The 20,872-nt window shown below is 38.8% G+C and overlaps 2 protein-coding genes and 2 long non-coding RNA genes across 5 annotated transcripts; 2 read left to right on the top strand and 2 right to left on the bottom strand.

Annotated features, from left to right (window-relative positions):
• Positions 1 to 145: 145 nt before the first annotated feature.
• On the bottom strand, positions 146 to 4,479 carry LOC141611058 (uncharacterized). Its single transcript, XM_074429466.1, has 4 exons — positions 4,359 to 4,479; positions 2,862 to 2,956; positions 1,952 to 2,223; positions 146 to 1,401 (listed from the first exon to the last, which is right to left on the bottom strand). The coding sequence occupies exons 1-4, from the start codon at positions 4,386 to 4,388 to the stop codon at positions 587 to 589; spliced, it is 1,212 nt and encodes a 403-aa protein (XP_074285567.1). The 5' UTR covers positions 4,389 to 4,479; the 3' UTR covers positions 146 to 586.
• Positions 4,480 to 5,840: 1,361 nt separating this feature from the next.
• LOC141611055 (uncharacterized) lies at positions 5,841 to 9,423 on the top strand. Its single transcript, XR_012528486.1, has 3 exons — positions 5,841 to 6,510; positions 8,777 to 8,833; positions 9,014 to 9,423. It is a non-coding gene; the product is annotated as an uncharacterized LOC141611055 (long non-coding RNA).
• A 1,122-nt stretch (positions 9,424 to 10,545) lies between these two features.
• LOC141611056 (uncharacterized) lies at positions 10,546 to 15,104 on the bottom strand. Of its 2 annotated transcripts, none has more exons than XR_012528487.1 (4): positions 14,774 to 15,104; positions 14,171 to 14,258; positions 11,953 to 12,303; positions 10,546 to 11,876 (listed from the first exon to the last, which is right to left on the bottom strand). It is a non-coding gene; the product is annotated as an uncharacterized LOC141611056 (long non-coding RNA). The 2 variants fall into 2 exon arrangements; XR_012528488.1 differs by having other exon boundaries at positions 11,990 to 12,303; positions 14,774 to 15,103.
• On the top strand, positions 11,046 to 13,752 carry LOC141611054 (cytochrome P450 86B1-like). Its single transcript, XM_074429464.1, has 2 exons — positions 11,046 to 12,320; positions 13,223 to 13,752. The coding sequence occupies exons 1-2, from the start codon at positions 11,046 to 11,048 to the stop codon at positions 13,625 to 13,627; spliced, it is 1,680 nt and encodes a 559-aa protein (XP_074285565.1). The 3' UTR covers positions 13,628 to 13,752.
• Positions 15,105 to 20,872: the final 5,768 nt, after the last annotated feature.

Below are 20,872 nucleotides of genomic sequence, written 5' to 3'. Positions count from 1 at the left end.
TCAGTTGTATAGTCGGTATGACAGTCAATAAATCAAATCCAATTGGTTTTTATACAAGAGAATTACAAGAAAACAAATGTTACTGTTCATAAAAATGTAGGATGTTTCGGATTTTTGAGTTTTTACTGAGCCAAGACTACAACATACTCCAAGTCTCCAACTGTTATTAATTGCATAAATCATGACAAGTTCCGATTTTCAATCAATAGATATTCATATTCAAGTTACAAGTCATGAATCACTATTAAGCATCACATTGACCACTAGGTCGAGCGGAAAAAGAAAAAGAAAAAGAAAAAGAAAAACAAGTATTCGACTAAGTGACGAATCGACTGTTGCTCAAAGCCTCAAATCTTTGATAATTTCTCACTTACAATTGAAAGGATATCAGATATCATTAAGAACTCGAAATGAATAGTTCCCGACCTAAATTTCTGGGATTCTGCTATCAAAATTGAAAATTGTTACTCCAACTGTTTGCTTGATGAAAAAGCTCAACATGGCCATGTTATTAATAAAGAAGATAATGGTCCCTCAAGCGGTCAAGCCTACAGCGCATTGTACCTTAAACAGGTGATTGGAGAAGTTAGCTCCATCTTCTTCGGTCTTCCTCTTCGTCAACTGGAGAATACCATGATGGCCGTTGTTTTGAGTTGCTCAGCCGGTAGTTAAGGAGGATTTCTTCATCACGTATGGCCCTGGTGGCGACCAGAACAAGCGATTTCTGAATAGGACAATCTGTTGTATTATTAACAGAACTCCGAGACTTGAACCAAAAACTCCCAAACCTCCTCAACTTCACTCCCTCTTCACTCGCAAATGATATATTCGGGATATATGGTCTCATATCCTTCTCATCCAACGGAAAATCATACTGGCAAACCATTACATTTGGAACCGTCCCCTGTGGAGGATGGTTGGCAAAATGGGCGAATGCAAGTGGATTCCTCCGTTCTAATATCTCCCCGTTGGCCACTTTCTTGGTGTTCTCTATAGGCTTGCTAAGCATTTTCCAGAGTCGATCGGAACCTTTTAGAACAATTTGTTCTGAAGGAGTGCCTTGAGGGTAGGTCGTCGCACCATGCCAATACTCCCGGACATCGCCTCCATGACCCCACGGCTGGGCGTTTATCACAGTACCGTCATACCTAGTGATCAAAAAAGAGTTGCGGGCATTCACTTGTGGGTATCCAGGAATGTAGCGATAGTATGCAGGGGAGTAGGTTACTCCAGGGTAAATGGCTATGACAGAGCCAACATCAGCTTCACCTTCTAGAAATAGACCTTGGCCAGCATCCTTGTGAGGAATTTCAGAAGGTCGAACTGCTAGCGAGTAACCAAGATGGTCCTTCAAGGCTTGACGTACATCAGCTAGCTTCAAAGGTTTTGTCTCAGGTATGACTGCACTGAGAATGACGCAGATTAATTTAACATCTAAGATAAAAAATATATGGTCTTCGGACCATGTATGCCTGAGATGGAAGTTCAACAAACCAACGACACCATGTTTTGCCCTCCCTTGCGAAAAAGAAAACAAAACGAGTAGAGAAAAGGTGAAAGCTACAGAAAGTAATATCAACGGACATCAGATCAAGGGAAAGGGATAAGGCTATGATGTGCCATGAAAAGTTAAACAGAGATAAATCAATCATCTGATTTCAAAAGATACATCTCGCTCCTCTTTCCGCATAGGCCCATCATCAATTAGGTTATTTACAATCCTCACCTCTTGGGATTTAAGTATGTTTATACAGGTATCAAACAAGAGCAACTTTTTGTTTCTTCTATATTGCTTAGTGCTCGACAAGTGGAGCCTCTCTATTTAAGTAGCTTGCTCAACACATTCTTCGAACCACGAAAGAAAAGCACAACAAAAATAAAAAAAATAAAACAATGTAAGAAACTAAGAACAGAAGATATTAAAGAGCTTGAAGTAAAGTTACCTACTTACCTGGATGTTTACTCGGAGAGCTGGTGGCCTGACCAACAGCAAAACTAAGTCCAGTTCGTCGAGGAACACTGTTATGTTGTGTTGATCCCAGTTGTTCTTCAGATTTCTTGTCAGGAAGAAGAATTTCGTCCATCAATAACGAGAGGTTTCTTATCTGAGCATGTGTATTCTCTTGAACCTGCTTCTGTTGGTCATCAAGAGGTGCTTTGGTGGCCATATCAATTATCTCCTCGACATCTGGCTCTTCAATGTCCTTCCCTAATCGGTTATAACTTCCAGTAGAAAACATACATGGCAAATCATTTATTATGTTCATACGATCGGTGTTACATGTCAATTGGAAGTAACATCTTAAATTTGCATCAAGACAGCAGAATATGAAAGAGTACGATAATACTTTGACGCAGATATGTCAGGTAATGCCAAGAGGCTGTGCCTTTCATTCAACAGTCATGAGGATCAAGATGCACTCCCAAAACATCCTTATGGGACTTTATTCGCTCTTGAATACATATAGGCTTTAAATCTTGTTAAAAATTAGGAAAAGTGAATGATCCCAGATTCAAAAAAATTCTGTGAGTGTGCATTTCACAAAAATAACCCAGGCACTCAACGGTACCAAAAAAAACTCGAATGTATATTGACAAATTAAAACATCATGTATAGGTATAACAAATCTAGCCACTCTTTGGGCGCTTATCCTTTAGTCAGGTTGATTAACAATAGAGGTTGGTAAGTTAGTACAGCAGAGATGTTGAAGTGAAGAGGCATTCTTCATAGATAGATGACGATAAAAGGGATAAAAATCATTTAAGAGAAGATTAGACCTTGTTAAAATGAATAAGCTCTTTAAATCGACAAACAACGAAAGCATTAATCTCAATATAACATATCAACCATTTATACCAACCTTGTATAAAGGAAGAGGCGGTTTATGTCAGCTTCGAATTGCAGGTGCCTTGGGTCCTTTGAAAATGTGGGGCTTTTGGCAAGAACTTTAACAGCCTGAAGGTACAAACAAACAGACAGAAGCATGACAAAAATGACTCTGCATAAACGGGATCATGGATTGGACATTTACTCGAAGAAATATTAGCCAAAGAGATGAAGGCTTAGTCTGCACTAAAATATGTTGGTTTTCGTTTTTTGAGCTAAGTCTTTCACTTTTAATTTTACTAAGGCTTGTATCTTTTAAAACGTGGTGAAAGATACTTTCTTCCGTGTATATACGGAGTATTTCGTCACACATGCTCACATATTTAGGGTGTGTTTGGATTGAGGGATTTGGAGGGAAAAGAAAGGGAGGGAGAGTAGGGGATTTAAAATCCCTTGTTTGTGGATAGCAAATGGGGATGGAGGGAAATGGAGTGGGAGAGATTTGGAGGGATCCAATTTCCCTCCTCCAAGCCTAATCAAAATCTCTCCACAATAGGCAAGATTTGGAGGGAAATTGTATTCAAACACCCAAACCCTATTTCCCCTCCCCTTCCCTTCCCTCTCTTTCTCTTCCCTCCTTCCCCCTCCCCTCCCTTTCTCTCCAATTTTGCTATCCAAACACACCCTTAGAGAAATATTGAAGAACAAGTCAATGTCGGCGAAATGTGAGAATTTTTAAGTGGAGGTAGTATGACATATATTAACTTCAAATGCAATGTCGAACAATTTCACAATTAGTGTCACTGAATATAAAATATAGTTCCAGAACAATTGAATGACTTTGCAGTAACACACAAAACAGCATTGCATGATTTGATTTGCATCTCATTCATTCAAATCTACTTTGCATTGTTGAATGATTCGCCACTTTAGCCCAATACAGCCAACATTTCTGAAACTTATCGAATTCATTCAAGTCGACCCGGCTTTATCGAATAAATTAGCAATAATTCAGCCTATAATCCAAAGTCTAATCCTATCCATCCAGCTATTGACTTGGCGAAAAGCCGAAAACAGCAGGATTGCAAGAGCCAACTGAAATTTCCCAGATTACAATCTATATTCAACTGAGAGCTACAATCAATCCAAAATATAATCTCCCAGATTCATCTCAAAAGCTACAATCTATATTCAACTGAAAGCTTCAAAGATTACAACTTTCAAAACCCAAATCAATCCAAAATTTCCCAGATTCATGGAAAATTAAAATGTAGGTTTAAAGTAAATAAACCCTTCAATTAAACCCTGTAATTAACCCAATTAAAAAGAGAGTAAAACCCATAATTCAAAACATAATATAGCCTTAAATCCGTCAAATGAACATGAATTTGAATGCAGTACAAAGTGGATGCATCAGTTACAGCAAAAGTGATAACAATGAAGAGAAATGATGTAAAAATGTGATGAATTACTGGAAATATAAAGCATAAAATAGCATATTGTAATTTGGGCAAAGATGAAAAGTAAGTACCTCCTGAAATTTCTTGAAGAGAACCGCCATTTCTGTGAGGAAGCAAGAAAACTGAGGCTTGTTGTAGTTGTGTTGTTAGTTGTTACCAAGTTGTTCAATACGGGTCGTGCAATGAGGTCCGAGTGATTTGAGTAAACTTATGGACGGACCGACTATTGTTTAATTTGCACTTTATTTTAGTTCAGCTCTATTCAGTTCAGTTTAATTCAATCTAGTTCAGTTCAGCTCTTATTTTCACAAAATAAGACTTTGTTCTTTTGGATTAAAACTGTCTGAACTGAACTTAGGCTCTGTTTGACCAAATTTCAGCATATTGGAGAGGTTTAGCATGTTTGACTTACGAATATGTTATTTAGAGCGTTTGGTTAATGGCATATTGAAATAGCATATTGGGGTCTAATATGCTATTTTGCAATATACTGCTCCTACTAGCATATTGGGTTAGCGGATTAGAAAATAAACAAATTGTCTTCTTTACCCCCTTAAAAATTACTAACATTCCTTTTATATATTTAATAAATAATTTGTTCATATCCTAATTTGTCATTTTACAAAGAATCCAAACAATATGCTAATCTAAAACTGTCAATTATCAAACACCTCTAAAACAATTCTGCTAAATAAATCTGCTAGTCACACCTGTTAAATCATTCTGCTAGTCAAATCTGATTCTGCTAATATTAATCTGCTGTTTACCAAACAGGGCCTTAGTGAAGCTGAACTAAACCGAACTGGAATTGGCTGAAATTAAGTCCAACCGAACAAGGTCTAACTCTTACTTCAGTTCATCTCTATTAAGTTAAGTTTTTACAGTTTCAGTCCAAAAGGACAACGCCTTAATCAAATTAAGACAATAAAAATGAAATGTAGAAATTAATTGAATTCGACTATAATGTAAGTTGGAAGTCTCAAAATTTATAAATTATTACATTAACAACAAAAAATTATACATAATTTCATTCGGATTAACAATTTTTTATTTGCGGGTTGGATTGAATTTTGAAAGCTCCAATGCTCCACCTCCCATTTCCCACCCTCGAATTTTAGACCCAAAAAACGAGTCAGCCGATGGGGTAAATTTAGGGTTATAGAGCTCGGGTTGAATCAGGGTCGGATTCGGATCAGGCTATTGTAGGTCAACTATTATCAACTTTTTTATAGATAATAATCATTGTGCAATAACAAATGTTTGAGTCAGATTTATATTGACTCAGATCAATTCAAATCTTGAGTTTAAGTCTCGAATAAGGTTATTCAAATTGGGTTATTTAAATCGGATCAATTTTACGTGGTATATAGTACTATACACTCGATCCCCTCCCCCAAAATGAAAATCTAAAATGTTACCGCGTACACAAAGCAATTAGTCACCAAAAATATCTTAGTCTAATGGCTAAAACGAAAGTATCGTGCATAATAGCTCTCTGATTCGATTACGCCCTCCTCCTCTATTGTAATGCATCTAACTGCGCACCTTGTTGAAAAAAAAAATTAAAAAAAATTAGACTGTGTCCCACTCCCACTCACCTTTACGCACTCACACCCCGGTTTCATCATCCATCAAATTAGGGTTTATCCGTAAAACCCCCAAATCAATGGCTTCCATAGCTCTACGTCACAAATCTCGCCATCTAATTCTCAAATCTCATCATACCCTCTTCAATTTATCTCGCTTCTATTCTTCTTCTTCCTCCGACAACAATGATGACGACGACTATCATCAACAACAATCCTCAAACCCTACACAAATTGATGAAGAAATCCCAAATAACCCTAAACCTAACCCTAATTCCGACTTTAATTATCTCATGGGCGATACTTTTAGAGAGAGTATACAGAAATTAAAGGAACAAAAAGTCGATAATGACGTGAATTCGCAATTCACGTTGACTAATTATATGGGGAGCTTGTCGACGAACAAATCAATGGGGAATATTAACCCTAATAGAAGAAGGGTGATGCGTCGATCACTTGAATTGGGTAATGAGTTGGAGAAATCGAGGCCGGAGAAAGAAACGGAGAAATCTGGTACAGAGATGGGTGGTGGCTTGAATTTCGAGGAATTGAGAAAGAGTATTGATAGTATTCGATTGAAACTTAAAGACGATCCGCGTCGTAGATGAGAATTTGTGTTCAAAAATGTGAATCAAGGGTGAGTGTTCTTTGCTTGATTGTGTTATTGTTTGTTTATCATTTTTGACTTAAATAGATTTAACTTATGTTACTCCCTCTGTTCCGATTATTTGTTTACCTATTACATTTTAGGGTGTCGAGGTTTTGTATGGATAATTTGATTATATACCTCCGTTATGAACCACTTGTCTCAATTCCGAGTATTTGTTTACCTATTCCATTTTAGGGTGTCTGAAGGTTTTGTATGGATAATTTGATTATATACCTCCGTTATGAACGACTTGTCTCAGTTCCGAGCATTTGTTTACCTATTCTATTTTAGGTTGTCGAAGGTTTTGTATGGATAATTTGATTATATACCTCCTTTATGAACCACTTGTCATCCACTAACAACCACCGCAAATGGTCCCCTTCCCTTTCCTGACAGCCGAGACAGGAGCATAGCCAATGGTCCCCTTTCCTTTCCTGACAAGAGCATAGCCAACGAGCTTTTGGGGTAGCAAATATTTTTCTTGCAGTCTAGTATCTTTGCTAAGACCGCATTTTAGAAATTTAACGGGTAGCAGAAATCAATAATTTTACCTATATTTTTGGGATTTGGGGTAGCGAGTGCAACCCCTTGCTACTATGTATCTCCCTCTCTGTTTCCTGACTGGGACGGTGGGAGTGATTATCATTTTTGTTGTTGGCACAGCATAGCAATATAGAGTATTTGGCTAAAGCGAAGATAGGAAAAAAAAGTTGTTGTTCTTAAGATCGTAGTGCGTTTTCCCTTTTTCTCTCTAGAAAAGTGGTTGTACTTAAAAGATTGTAAATTGCACCGGTAGGCATGGTAGATTTACGCCCACCATGATAAGATTTAAGAGGGAGGAGGAATTCATAAAATGTTATATTATTGATTGTTGATGGTTGTGTCTCCCTTTACATTAGTACTAGATTTCAAGCTCGGATGTTGTTAAAGTCTCGTCACATGTAAGGTGGATATGTTCTCTAACACCCCATATTTTAAATGATAAAACATGAAATATTACTTTGAAAATAATATTTTTGGCCTTTGACTATCATTTTATTGTATATTTTTTGACCCCATATCTTTTAATTGTAAGATGAGTGGATATCTAAGACGATGGGCAATGGCTTCATTTGCTCGTGGTCTATAGCTGTTAGTAGGTGTAGCTTGTCTATAATTATGGAACATGAATTTGGTAATAATGCATGCATGGACTTTTAACCCACTTGTTACATTGTTGTTTCGGGTTAGAATTATATTAAATGTGGGCATTCTCTATGATTGGGTTCAGTTAGCGTTAATGGTGTGGTTTAGACTTCTTTTTGTCTAAGCTAGCTTAAAAATGTTATATTAAACGTATTGTAGCGTTTGATTTATGGGTGTGAGGTATTGTGGTTCGTAAACAAGTTACCTTTTACGTAATTGTAACTCGTAAAGTGATATAACTACTGCCTCCCTCCCGGTCATTTGTTTGCCTTTGGTTTTGACACAAAGACCAAGGAAAGAGAGGGCCAATTATTAGATGACAAGTGGACCAAATTGAGTGTGAATTTTCCAATTGCTCATAGAAAAGCATTTCTAAAATAGAATGGCAAACAATTGACTAAGACACACCAAAATGGAATAGGCAAACAAATGACCGGAACGGAGGGAGTATGTTATTTTGGTAACTTATGTTACTAAGCTTTATATGATTGAATCTCATGAAAACATGTTAAACGTAAGAGATTTCGTCTAGGTTGGTTGGACCGGGTCTTGATTTGTTACTTTTTATGGGACAGGTTGTCTCATTTTGACTTATCAAGGTTTGATCAGGTCAGGTGTGGCCAGTCTTAGACTTAGACTAGGATTGCGAGGTTCCTTTCCTACCACAGGGTTGTTGGTGTTGTAGGCTATTTCAGCCACCCGAGGACCTTCCTACTCTTGTATTTGTTACCAGCTTGGTAGCATTCTTTGTTCAGTCAACACCATATTGGTGTTACCTTGTATTGTTGTGCGGTACTAGGTTAGTATCGTACTTGATTGATAAATGGATGATATTAATTGTATGTTTCACATGGTTGATTTATTGTTACTAATCATATATTAAAAAACCCACCAGAACAGTCCTTCGGACAATTTCTATTTGACTCTAGACTTGAAGGGACATTTCTACGAACATCCTATATGTGCTTCCATGTTAGACATGTTTAATATTTTACAATTTGTTTTATTGGGTAAAATATGACTTGGGAACACCTAGTTACTCGCCACTGATTCTCACCCCTTCTTTCAGGTATTGTTTGCAGGTTTATGATTGATTGCTTGCTGCTGGTTGAATTGGGATAATCGAGTAAGAACTCCGACCTAGTAAATATTAAGTTATTTAAAGTTATCTTTTCACATTTGGTTTTTGTTTGGGTCGGTATCTCCCATTCCAAGTTATAGTAAAGTTGTAAGGATTTCAAAATTCTTACCACACCCTGTGGTTCAGTTTATACTTCTGATTTTTTTTTTCTATGGATTTGTGCAGTTTATACTTCGGATCTTCTGAAATTCAGTCTTGGTTTAGTGTTTGTTTCACTCGGCCTGTTTTCGCTGCTGGGTATTGTGCACATTGAAGTATTACACATCTATTGAAAGCTACTCATTTGATCTTCAACGATTTCTGTTTTGGGGTTTAGTCTTTCAATTCTAGTGTCAATATGTTACTTTGACCGGACCGGTTTTGCCAGATTCGTGGAAAATTAATTATGTGGGTTTATAATAAATACACCCTTCAATTTTTGTGAGGAAGAAGTAGAACTCAGGCTTCTGTTGTTAGATTCATGGATTCAGAAGTACGAGCCTGTAGTCGGTTGGTTATCTAACTTATGTTCAAGTTATGTCGTGAGTCGTGGCTCGTGAACCAATTTTTTTTTTTAACTTCATTTAAAGTTTTAAACAGTGAGGTCGTCTTTATTTGATTCAATTTTTAGATCGTGATCCATTTATAACTCTTATATTTTCTAACATTATTTGATTTAAAAAACAAATATTAATATCTTTTGACAAATTCTAGTGACTTTGATAAAGGAAATTAATTTCTATGCACTTCTCCCCAACAGAAAGTGTTGGTTTAGATGGTTTTATGCTCTCATCGTAAATTATTCTCATTTACAATGGTTGTAAACAATAATTTGTGTTCCTAAAAAGATAGATTACTTGAACAAGCATTTTATATTTGGAGAAGGGATTCGATATGCTTGCCTGAGATCTAGTGTTTAGTACTCGTATTCAATTTTTTGAATTTTTCCCATCTGGTTCGAATACATGATGAATGATGATTGTCGACTATTGTGGATTATCATTTTCATACTGATCATCATCGAAATAAATCATGATTTGTAGTATAAATCATAACTCATTATAGATTTGTATAGTCATAATCCACAGGTGACTTCTAGTTGGGTTCTGTCAGATCTCAGGTGGGTCAAATTGGATTGTAGTGGCCCCTTGTTACAGTCGTGTCCGTCTTAAGTTCTTCATATTTTCGGGTTACAGTCGTGTCCGTCTTAAGTTCTTCATATTTTCGGGTTACAGTCGTGTCCGTCTTAAGTTCTTCATATTTTCGGGTTCTATTGTACATCATTCTGATCGGATCAGATTTGCAATTATGAGATTAACTATTTACCTTCTCCTTTCTACCTTCTCTTTTACCTTCTCCTCTCACAACCGATTAAAATACCATATATTTTGCCTCATCCACCTTCCTTCCGACCCACACGATATATACTAGTTTAATTAATTGTGAGAGGGGAAAGGGAGAAGGTTGGAGAGAAGGTTGAAAGGAGAAGGTAGATAGACATCCTCTACAATTATATATACGTAATAATAATGTACCCGTATAAGAACAATTAGTCTCCTAAAACGCAGTTCTACATTACGATTGTGTAAGACGGATCCCAACAACATGAAACAACAAATTCTTGTTTAAGACGGACTCGTCTCATCTATCTTTATGAAGCAGTATTTGACTTGTTTTACACTTAAGACCAACATAACCGTCTCAAGGAAGACCAACTATCAAACATTAACACACGATCCGTTTCACAATATACTTATGTAAAACCGTGTTATAGATGTACATACATGCAATCAAGAAAACCTGAGAAAATTAAGGAACTTTTCATTTGAAAAGCAAAGTCATCACAAAACTTTAGGTTAACAGTCACACCAACTTCTCATCTTCTCATTTGTATTACTACCCTTCATTCATTTCAATGCTTATATTTGACACTCTATCAAATAAACACCCTTCAAATTTACGCAATCCAAGCATAAAATTTCAAGCCCAATGCTGCTAAAAACAACACAAAATCCCTTATACCAGTAAACTTATTTTCTCTCTTTTTATTACCTTTAGTTAGCATTTCAGCTCACCAAATTAAAACCACTGAATAAACTCAAGCACGTCAAGCAACACTTGCATCACACACCCATATAACTCATGACTTCCTCTTCCTTTCAACTACTCTATACTCCCATGCAACTCCCCTGTTATTACCTTCACACATAAACATATCATGAATAACCAAACCAACACCACGACGTTTTCTTCGTCTTCATCGTCTTCATTTTTTCTCCCTTCTTCTGAAACCATGGTAGTGGGAAAAGTTTTTTCTCTAGGAGTTTTTTCGTTACACGACATTCAAATCTTAGAGATATTTCTAGCTGTGATTGTTTTTGTGGTAATACATTCTCTTAGGCAAAAGAAACATCAAGGGTTAGCTGTATGGCCATTTGTAGGGATGTTACCGTCGTTGATCTTTGGTTTAAGGCTTAACATGTATGAATGGCTTACCGGGGTTTTATGTCGTCAGAACGGGACTTTCCACTTTAAAGGTCCTTGGTTCACTAACCTTAACTGTGTGGTAACGGCTGATCCTCGGAATTTGGAACACTTGTTGAAAACAAGGTTCACAAACTTTCCGAAAGGTGAGTATTTTAGGAGCTCGTTAAGGGATCTTCTAGGGGATGGGATTTTTAATGCCGATAATGAGACATGGCAGAGGCAAAGAAAGACTGCAAGCATTGAATTCCATTCAGCCAAGTTCCGTAATCTCACCACTGAGTCCTTGCTTGAGTTAGTTCACAAGAGACTCGTTCCTGTTTTAGAGGAGTCCTTGGGGAATTCTATGGCCTTTGACTTACAGGATGTGCTCTTACGACTGACGTTTGATAACGTGTGTATGATGGCTTTTGGGGTTGATCCTGGCTGCCTGAGTCTGGGACTACCGGAAGTTCCCTTTGCTCAGGCGTTTGAAAAAGCGACTGAGGCAACAGTTCTTCGGTTTGTCACCCCAACTGCTATATGGAAGGCAATGAGATATCTCAACATTGGACCAGAGAAAGACCTGAAAGAAGCAATCAAAGGCGTTAACGTATTTGCTGATGATGTCATTAGGACTCGGAAAAAGGAGCTTGCATTACAAGATGAGAACAACAAACAGAAATCTGATTTGTTAACTATTTTCATGAGGTTGAAGGATGATGATGGGAAGCCATTTTCTGATAGGTTTCTACGAGATATTTGCGTAAATTTCATCCTTGCTGGAAGAGACACGTCGTCTGTAGCACTCAGCTGGTTTTTCTGGCTTATTGATCAGCATCCTGAGGTGGAGGAGAAGATTTTAGAAGAGATCTCACGGATAATTGGCCAACGGGACAACGAAGGCAATGAAGATAGTACAGGTTCTCTGGTTTTTCGGGCAGAGGAGATAAAGAAGATGGAATATTTGCATGCTGCCATCTCAGAGGCTCTCAGACTATACCCTTCAGTGCCTGTAGATCACAAAGAAGTAAGAAACTCGCCTTATTCTCTTACTATGTTGTTTTAAGACAGTATTTAACTTGTTAGCACTTAGCAGTATAATTAAAAACCCGAAAAGAAAAAAAGGCGCAAAGATACAGTAACCAAGTATCCATCCATTTCCCTGACCTTGGTAAGGGCCTTGTTTGGATGGGAGGGTTAGGAGGGAAAGGGAAGGGAGGGATACAAAATCCCTTGTTTAGATAACAAAATGGGGTGGAGGGAAATGCAGGGGGGAGGAATTTGGAGGGATTCATTTTCCCTCCTCCAAGGCAAATTAAAATCCCTCCACAATAGGAAAGATTTGGAGGGAAAATGTATCCAAACAAGCACTTTCCATTTTCCCTCCCCTTCTCTCCCCTCCCTTTCCCTCCTATTTTGCTATCCAAACAAGCCCGGGAGAGTAGGAGATTTAAAATCCATTGTTTGGATAGCAAATGAGGGTGGAGGGAAATGGAGGGGGAAGAGGGAAGGAGGGAAGGGAAAGGGAGAGAAGGGAAGGGGAGGGGGAATGGAGTGAGAGTGTTTGGATACAATTTCCCTCCAATTCTTGCCTATTGTGGAGAGATTTTGATTTGCCTGAGGGAAATTGGATCCCTCAAAATCTCTTCCCCTCCATTTCCCTCCACCCTCATTTGCTATCCAAATAAGGGATTTTAAATCCCCTATTCTCCCTCCCTTTCTTTTCCCTCCAAATCCCTTCATCCAAACACACCCTAAAAAGGCGATTGAGAGAGTAAATGCGAAGCTGAGGAAAATTCGGCTGCACAAGCAGTTCTCCTCTCAGTTGACAACCTTCAACAACCTTCTCTTTCTAAACATGGTTTTCTTATTCATTTAAACAGTTTTCTGGAAATGTGAAACTTACTCTGCACAATTCATCACGTACAGGTCGTTCAGGAAGATATCTTCCCAGATGGGACATTGCTGAAGAAAGGGACAAAAGTAATATACACTATCTACGCGATGGGAAGAATGGAAGCTATCTGGGGAAAGGACTGCAGAAAATACAAGCCAGAGAGGTGGCTTAGAGATGGTCGGTTTATGAGCGAGTCAGCATACAAATTCACAGCATTCAATGGAGGACCTAGACTATGCTTAGGCAAAGACTTTGCTTATTACCAAATGAAGTTTGTTGCTGCCTCCATCATCTACCGATATCATGTGAAGTTGGTGAAAAATCATCGTGTTGAACCAAAGCTCGCCTTGACTATGTATATGAAGCATGGATTAAAAGTAAATCTCATCAGGCGTGACGACTATGAGGTTCAAAAATCAAAAGTACCTTACTGTTAAATACTAGTGTGTCAAACTAGGCTATATTTTTCGCAAACCCTTCCGTGTTGTACTACTTAAGCTAATGATTTGTATGAGAATTTTTAAATTTTTTGCTATGATTAGTATGAGCCTGTGCGGTGAAACGAATAGTCAAGCAGGCAAATAGAATTCAGAAGAGGAGAAAAAATAGATTGAAGACGGAATACTTTTAGTATGACAGGACTTCATGAGTTCCGAGAAATTTTTAGTATGACAGGACTTCATGAGACTTAAAAGAAATGAATGCTGGAAGATTTCAATTTTATTTAAGGATGAAAGTGGCCTTGACGGAGCCAACCAGTAGCTTTATTAGTCTATCACAAGTTCACAACTAGGAGCCAACCATCAGGGTATTGCATCAGAAAGTGAAAAGGCAGGAAATATTTTCCTAACCATCAAACTTCTATGAAAATGAAGAGAATGCAATTCATTAACAAATCTGTAACCAGCAGTAACAAGACACGGTATTTGAATTCATTAACAAATCTGTAACCAGCAGTAACAAGACACGGTATTTGTTACCTTATCTGAAAAGAGTCGTTCAACAAACTTTTTCAAAGGACGATTGAGCAAGATGACCCATGCCATCAAACGGTGTGACAAGATCCGTCTGCAAACATACACAGTTTAAAAGATCACTTAAATGGTATGAAAATGAATGACAGGCGCCTTTAAATATGGCATGCTTATGCAGAAGGAAGACGAATTAACACAAACAGAACAAAGTTTCTCGTTGTGTACGCAAAGGTTGATCAATGCAAAGTGGCAGACAGATGAAATGTAAGATCTTATATCCCAATTTGCGTCACATTTCACTTCTTGTAATGACAGTTAAATCAATATCGCTGAGCCGCTGATCCTTCGCAAAATCAAGAAAGTTCAACACACTGATCTAAGAAAATCAATTCAGAACCACCAAATCATAACTTCCAATGGTTCGTCAAGATTCTCTTCATTTCCCGATTAAATGACTGGAAATCTACCATATTCATCACCAATAAGACGCCTTAGGCGCACTACTAGAAGTCAGACTCTATACTCTCCATCCTTAATTGCTGAACTTAGTTTATATTGTTGTTCTGAAGTTGCAGTAACAAAGAAAAAAATAAGGAACAGAAATAGAACCGATTTGCAGTGACGAGGTAAGAAGGCCTCTGCCTTGAAAACTATTTCGGCACGACCGTGGTGGCGATCAGCAGGCGCCGGTAGTTCCCCAAGGTTTGACACTGCAGCAACCAAACTTGCCCACTCAAGACTGGAAGCTTTGGAACGAGTATATAAGAACAGTACCCAGAAACGTTTTAGAAGAGGAGAGGAAACATTAGAGAGAAGAGAGTGAATGAATGTGTGTTTCTGAGGGTGGAACTGATGCTCTATTTATAGCAAATGAGAGCTGTTAGAGGAGCCAAAAACTGTGCCCCTATAACGCAGCCACTAGCCCGAATAAGTGGGAGCAAGACTCTCTCCCACTAACAGTCATTTGACTGACTGTTACACACATACAATGCACTTGGACAGTCCGTATACACACAAGAGCAAAAAGGTAAAAGAGGGCCTTTGGCCCGCACCGCAGGTGCTCTACCCAAACCCAAACTCAAACCCGAGCCCGAGCTCGAGCCGGGCCGGGCCGGCGCGCGCGCGTGTGTGTGTTTGGACCCAAACCCACAAGCCCAAGTCTCTCAACAAAAGCCTCCTTGGTCCACACAATTAACCAACCAAGTGGAGGGACTAATATAAAGTAGTGAGCACAAGTGTTTTCCACCGATGTGGGACAAACACAAGTATTCTTTTGCTTTATATTGCCTTTTCAAGGCATCAATTCCAACAATCCCCCACTGATGGCGAAGAAAAGAACTAAAAGAATTTCTGGGTAAAGGAAGGGTTGGATACTTAGGTATCAATATCTTTCGATTTGAATTGACACTTTAGTGAGATGAGGAAACAACTTACTTACAGCGAGAGAATATCTTGCGATTTGAATTCCTAGTGAGCTTCTTCGATACCCCCACAACACATATCATACCTTCAGATCTTGATCGTTCCGCGATTTCAAAGTGCAACGCGCTCATTAGAGCTATGCGTTTACCTTGGTACTAATAGATGTGTTCAGAAGACTTCTCATAGTCTAATGATCGTTACACCTACGTAGGTGACTCAAGTGCTTCTCAATAGCACTTCTTACATGAGTCATTAAGGACCTAAGTCCAACCTGGTGTATGATCCATCAAGTGCGTCTCAAAAGCACCACCATAAAGGCTATGAATCATACAACGCCATAGGAATAGAAGCTTTAGTCCTAGTCAAGTCTCACTCTTGACCTAAGGACTTAAGCCCCATTCCCCTCGACGTATCAACGACTAGTCTCCTAGCCAGCCCTTTAGTAAAGGGATCAGCAAGATTGTTTTCGGACTTCACATAGTCCAAAGCAATCACTCCATTGTCTTGGAGTTGTCTAACTGCTGCGTGCCTTATACGAATGTGTCTCTTCTTTGAATTGTAGACACTATTCTTTGCAACACCAATAGCAGCCTGCGAGTCACAGTGTAGAGAGACCGGTGTTAGCCGTCCGCCCCACACCGTATATCGGCCTAAAAGGTTTCTCAACCATTCACCTCTTGTCTGCCAACTCAAGAGCTATGAACTCAGATTCCATGGTAGAGCGTGCGATACAAGTCTATTTAGAAGACTTCCACGATATAGCACCTCCACCCATGGTAAAGACATAACCACTAGTAGAACAGATCTCATCGTTACTCGCAACCCGCCGCATCACAATATCCCTCTAACACAGCAAGAAATTTACTATAATGCAAACATAAGTCAACTGTTCCTTTTAGGTATTTTAGTAAACGACGAAGAGCATTCCAGTGTTCATTACTAGGGTTATGTGTATAACGACTCGGTCTACTAACTGCATAAGCAATATCCGGTCGAGTACAGTTCATTAAAAACATCACACTACCTAGGATTTTAGCATACTCTTCTTGGGAAACACTCTTGCCCAAGTTTTTACACAATGCTACACTAGGATCATAGGGTGTTCTGCGAGGCACATCATCAAAGCGCTTAAACTTTCTCAACACTTTTTCAACATAATGAGATTGACTTAGACAGATTCCATTGGGGTTTCGGATGACCTTAACTCCTAGGATAACATCGGCTTCTCCTAAGTCCTTCATCTCAAAATGTGATGACAAAAATTCTTTGGTTCTAATTATCACCTCTAAATTATTACCAAGTATTAACATGTCATCAACATAAAGGCATATAAGCACACAATCGATTCTATCACTTTTGAATAAACACATGAATCCGAATTGTTAACCACATAGCCATTACTTATCAAAGTGTTGTTAAATTTCTCATACCACTTTGTTTAGGTGCTTGTTTCATCCATAAAGTGACTTGTTCAGTTTACACACTTTACTCTCTTGACCCTCAATCACAAAACCTTCAGGTTGAGACATATAGATCTCTTCCTTAGTTCACCATTCAAAAAGCGCTTTTAACATCCATCTGATGTATAACAAGGTTATGAATAGCATCTAAGGCGACAAGAGTCCTAATAGTCGAAATTTTGGTCACAGGAGAGTAAGTATCAAAATAATCAATACCTTTCTTTTTTGTAAAGCCTCTAACTACAAGTCTAGCTTTGAACCTCTCTATTGTACCGTCAGGTCTCATTTTCTTTTTAAAGATCCATTTACTTGTAATGGGTTTACTACCTTTAGGTAAATCAGTCAACTCCCAAGTCTGATTTGACACAATAGAGTCAAGTTCACTTTTAATAGCATCTTTCCAAAAATTAGCATCAATGGATTTCATTGCCTCACTATACGTTTTTGGGTCATCTTCTATTAAAAAAGTCTGAAACAAATTCATCACTAGCACAAACAAAGTGTATCCATGTTCGATAAAGAAGGTTGAAACAAAATCGGCTCCAAAGTTCTTTGGACATCTAGGTCTCTTAGTCCTTCTAGGTTCAACAACATGATCAATAGAAGTGCTACTACTAGCATGTGAAGAGATATCAATAGATGTAACAGGTAAACTAGGAGATGAATCAACATTCTTCTGTAATGGAAAAACATGCTCAAAAAACACAAAGATCATCTAGCTTCGGATATAGAACGATCACTTAAAGACATGAATCTATAAGCAGAACTATTTTGAGCATAACCTATAAAAACACAATCATAGGTCTTTGGTCCAACGGTAGGTCTCCTAAAGTCTGGTAAACCCACTTTAGCCAAACACCCCCATACCTTAAGGTAACTCAGGTTAGGAGGATAGCCCTTCCAAATCTCGTAGGGTGTCTTGTCAAGTTTCTTATGAGGTACACGGTTAAGAATGTGACAAGCCGATAGAATTGCTTCCCCCCACATATCGTCAGATAGGCCAGAACTTAAAAGCATAGCATTCATCATTTCCTTTAAGGTTCTATTTTTACGTTCAGCTACACCATTGGATTGGGGTAAGTAAGGTGGACTAGTCTCATGTATTAAACCGTTTGCAGCACAAAAGTCAGCTAGATAACTGGATTTATACTCACCACCTCTATCAGACCTTACCCTTTTAATTTTCCTGTCGAGTTGATTTTCGACTTCATTTTTAAAGTTTATAAACGATTGTTCTGCTTCATCTTTAGTCTTAAGCAGATAGACACGGTGTACCTTGAATAGTCGTCTATAAAGGTGACATAATAATTCTTTCCACCTCTACTTGCCACATTTTTGAAGTCAGCTAGGTCGGTGTGAATTAACTCAAGAAGACTCGTATTCCTAGTTGTCACTGGTTTACTAGGTTTCTTTGTGAATTTAGCCTCAACACAGCTAGCACATTTAGAGAATTCTTGACTCGTCAAACTTGGAATTAAACTCATAGTTCTAAGTTTTTTAATATAGTCAACATTCACATGACCTAATCTACCATGCCAAACATCAATAGACTCAGCAATATAAGCAGAAGTAGATGCAATATTATTAAAAACTGAATCAGTGTTCAATACAAAAAGACCCCCGGAAAGATAACCCTTGCCCACAAATTCCCCATTACGCGACATTACAACCTTGTCAGCCTCAAAAACAAGTTTCAAACCAGCTTTGTTCAATAAGGCACCAGACACGAGGTTTCGACGCAATGAGGGTACAAATAAAACATTGGTGAGAGCAAGTGTTTTCCCGAGGTGAGTTTGAGAAAGATCTTGCCTTTGCACGTGATCATTGCGGATGAAGAATTACCCATGTAGACACATTCCCCATCACTACCTCCTCGAACTCAAAGAAATAATCCCTTATCAAAGACAGATGCCTGGAAGCGCCGATATCAAGACCCATTCAAAGAACATTACCCACCGGATTAGCTTCCACAACCACAAAGAAGAATGACATCATCGGTCACAAAGAACATTAGCTTCAGCGAGTTTTCTTTTCGATTAGGCACTGGTAGGCTTTGTGACCGCTTTTCCCACGACGTAGCAAACAATGGGACCCTTTGGTTTCGAATCTTAGCAATCGGTTTGGTATGCTTCCCATTCTTCTTAGCTCCGACCCGACCAACCTTGGTCTTACCCTTACCCTTGAACTTCTCAAGATAGGACGGACCACCGGACTCAACCGATTAGCATCAACAAAGGCGGAATAGAAGTTTTAACATTGACTAACGGTTTGTCTTTAAGGCGATTTGCCTCTTCGGTCCTCATGTGTCCTACTAGTTCTTGGAGAGACAGTCCTTTTTCTTATGCTTAAGGTGGTTCCTATAGTCGGACCAGGAGGGAGGGAACTTTTCTAACGTAACATTAGCCACGAAAGTGTCATCTAATTTCATACCCTCATTAACTACATCAAAGACAAAGGTTCTCATAGATATGAACTTGTTCCATGATGGGTTTCCGTCAACCATCCGAAATTGCAGCCACTTTCCCACAACATATTTCTTTTTCCCCGCATCATCACCCCATACTTAGCCTCTAAGGATTCCCATATCGCTTTAGAAGACTTGTGAACCATAAACAGTCAAATAGGGTGTCGATCATGTTGTTTAGGAGCGGCATCTAACGGTTTTATTGTCCTTATCAAATTTTTTGATGTCCTCTTCGTTTGACTTAATCTGCGACTTAGCGGGGGGTGTTCTCTACGGTCTCGAGAGCGACCTCCTTAACAGAGCAAAGCGGGTCACTAAACAACACATAATCAATTTCCGAGTTGTTCAAAAACATCGCAGCTTTACCCGCGCTTAAAGTTATGACCGTCTAATTTTTCCAGTTTAGTCAAATCAGGAAGAGTTTTTGCTAGAACAGACGACATGTTACAGCAGTAGATAACAACAAATAACTAGTTTTCAAATTGTTGTTCTGAAGTTGCAGTAACAAAGAAAAAAATAAGGAACAGAAATAGAACCGATTTGCAGTGACGAGGTAAGAAGGCCTCTGCCTTGAAAACTATTTCGGCACGACCGTGGTGGCGATCGCAGCGCCGTAGTTCCCCAAGGTTTGACACTGCAAAGAACCAAACTTGCCCACTCAAGACTGGAAGCTTTGGAACGAGTATATAAGAACAAGACCCGAAACGTTTTAGAAGAGGAGAGGAAACATTAGAGAGAAGAGAGTGAATGAATGTGTGTTTCGAGGGTGGAACGATGCTCTATTTATAGCAAATGAGAGCTGTTAGAGGAGCCAAAAATCGTGCCCCTATAACGCAGCCACTAGCCCGAATAAGTGGGAGCAAGACTCTCTCCCACTAACATCATTTGACTGATCACATACACACATACAATGCACTTGGACAGTCCGTATACACACAAGAGCAAAAAGGTAAAAGAGGGCCTTTGGCCCGCACCGCAGGTGCTCTACCCAAACCCAAACCCGAGCCCGAGCCCGAGCTCGAGCCGGGCCGGGCCGGCGCGCGCGCGCGTGTGTTTGGACCCAAACCCACAAGCCCAAGTCTCTCAACAAAAGCCTCCTTGGTCCACACAATTAACCAACCAAGTGGAGGGACTAATATAAAGTAGTGAGCACAAGTGTTTTCCACCGATGTGGGACAAACACAAGTATTCTTTTGCTTTATATTGCCTTTTCAAGGCATCAATTCCAACATATATTACTTCCTACGTTCCATTGAGTTATATGTGCGAGGAATTTTCAACAATAAGTCTCATGTAAAACGGTTTTTCACTAAATTAGTCTAAAACCAGCAACTAAAGACATATATAAGCTCATAAAAAATT

Source organism: Silene latifolia, chromosome 11 (assembly GCF_048544455.1).
Source record: "Silene latifolia isolate original U9 population chromosome 11, ASM4854445v1, whole genome shotgun sequence".
Classification (NCBI taxonomy): domain Eukaryota; kingdom Viridiplantae; phylum Streptophyta; class Magnoliopsida; order Caryophyllales; family Caryophyllaceae; genus Silene; species Silene latifolia.
The sequence above is the reverse complement of the archived record's forward strand: the minus strand, read 5'-3'. Positions and strand labels throughout refer to the sequence as shown.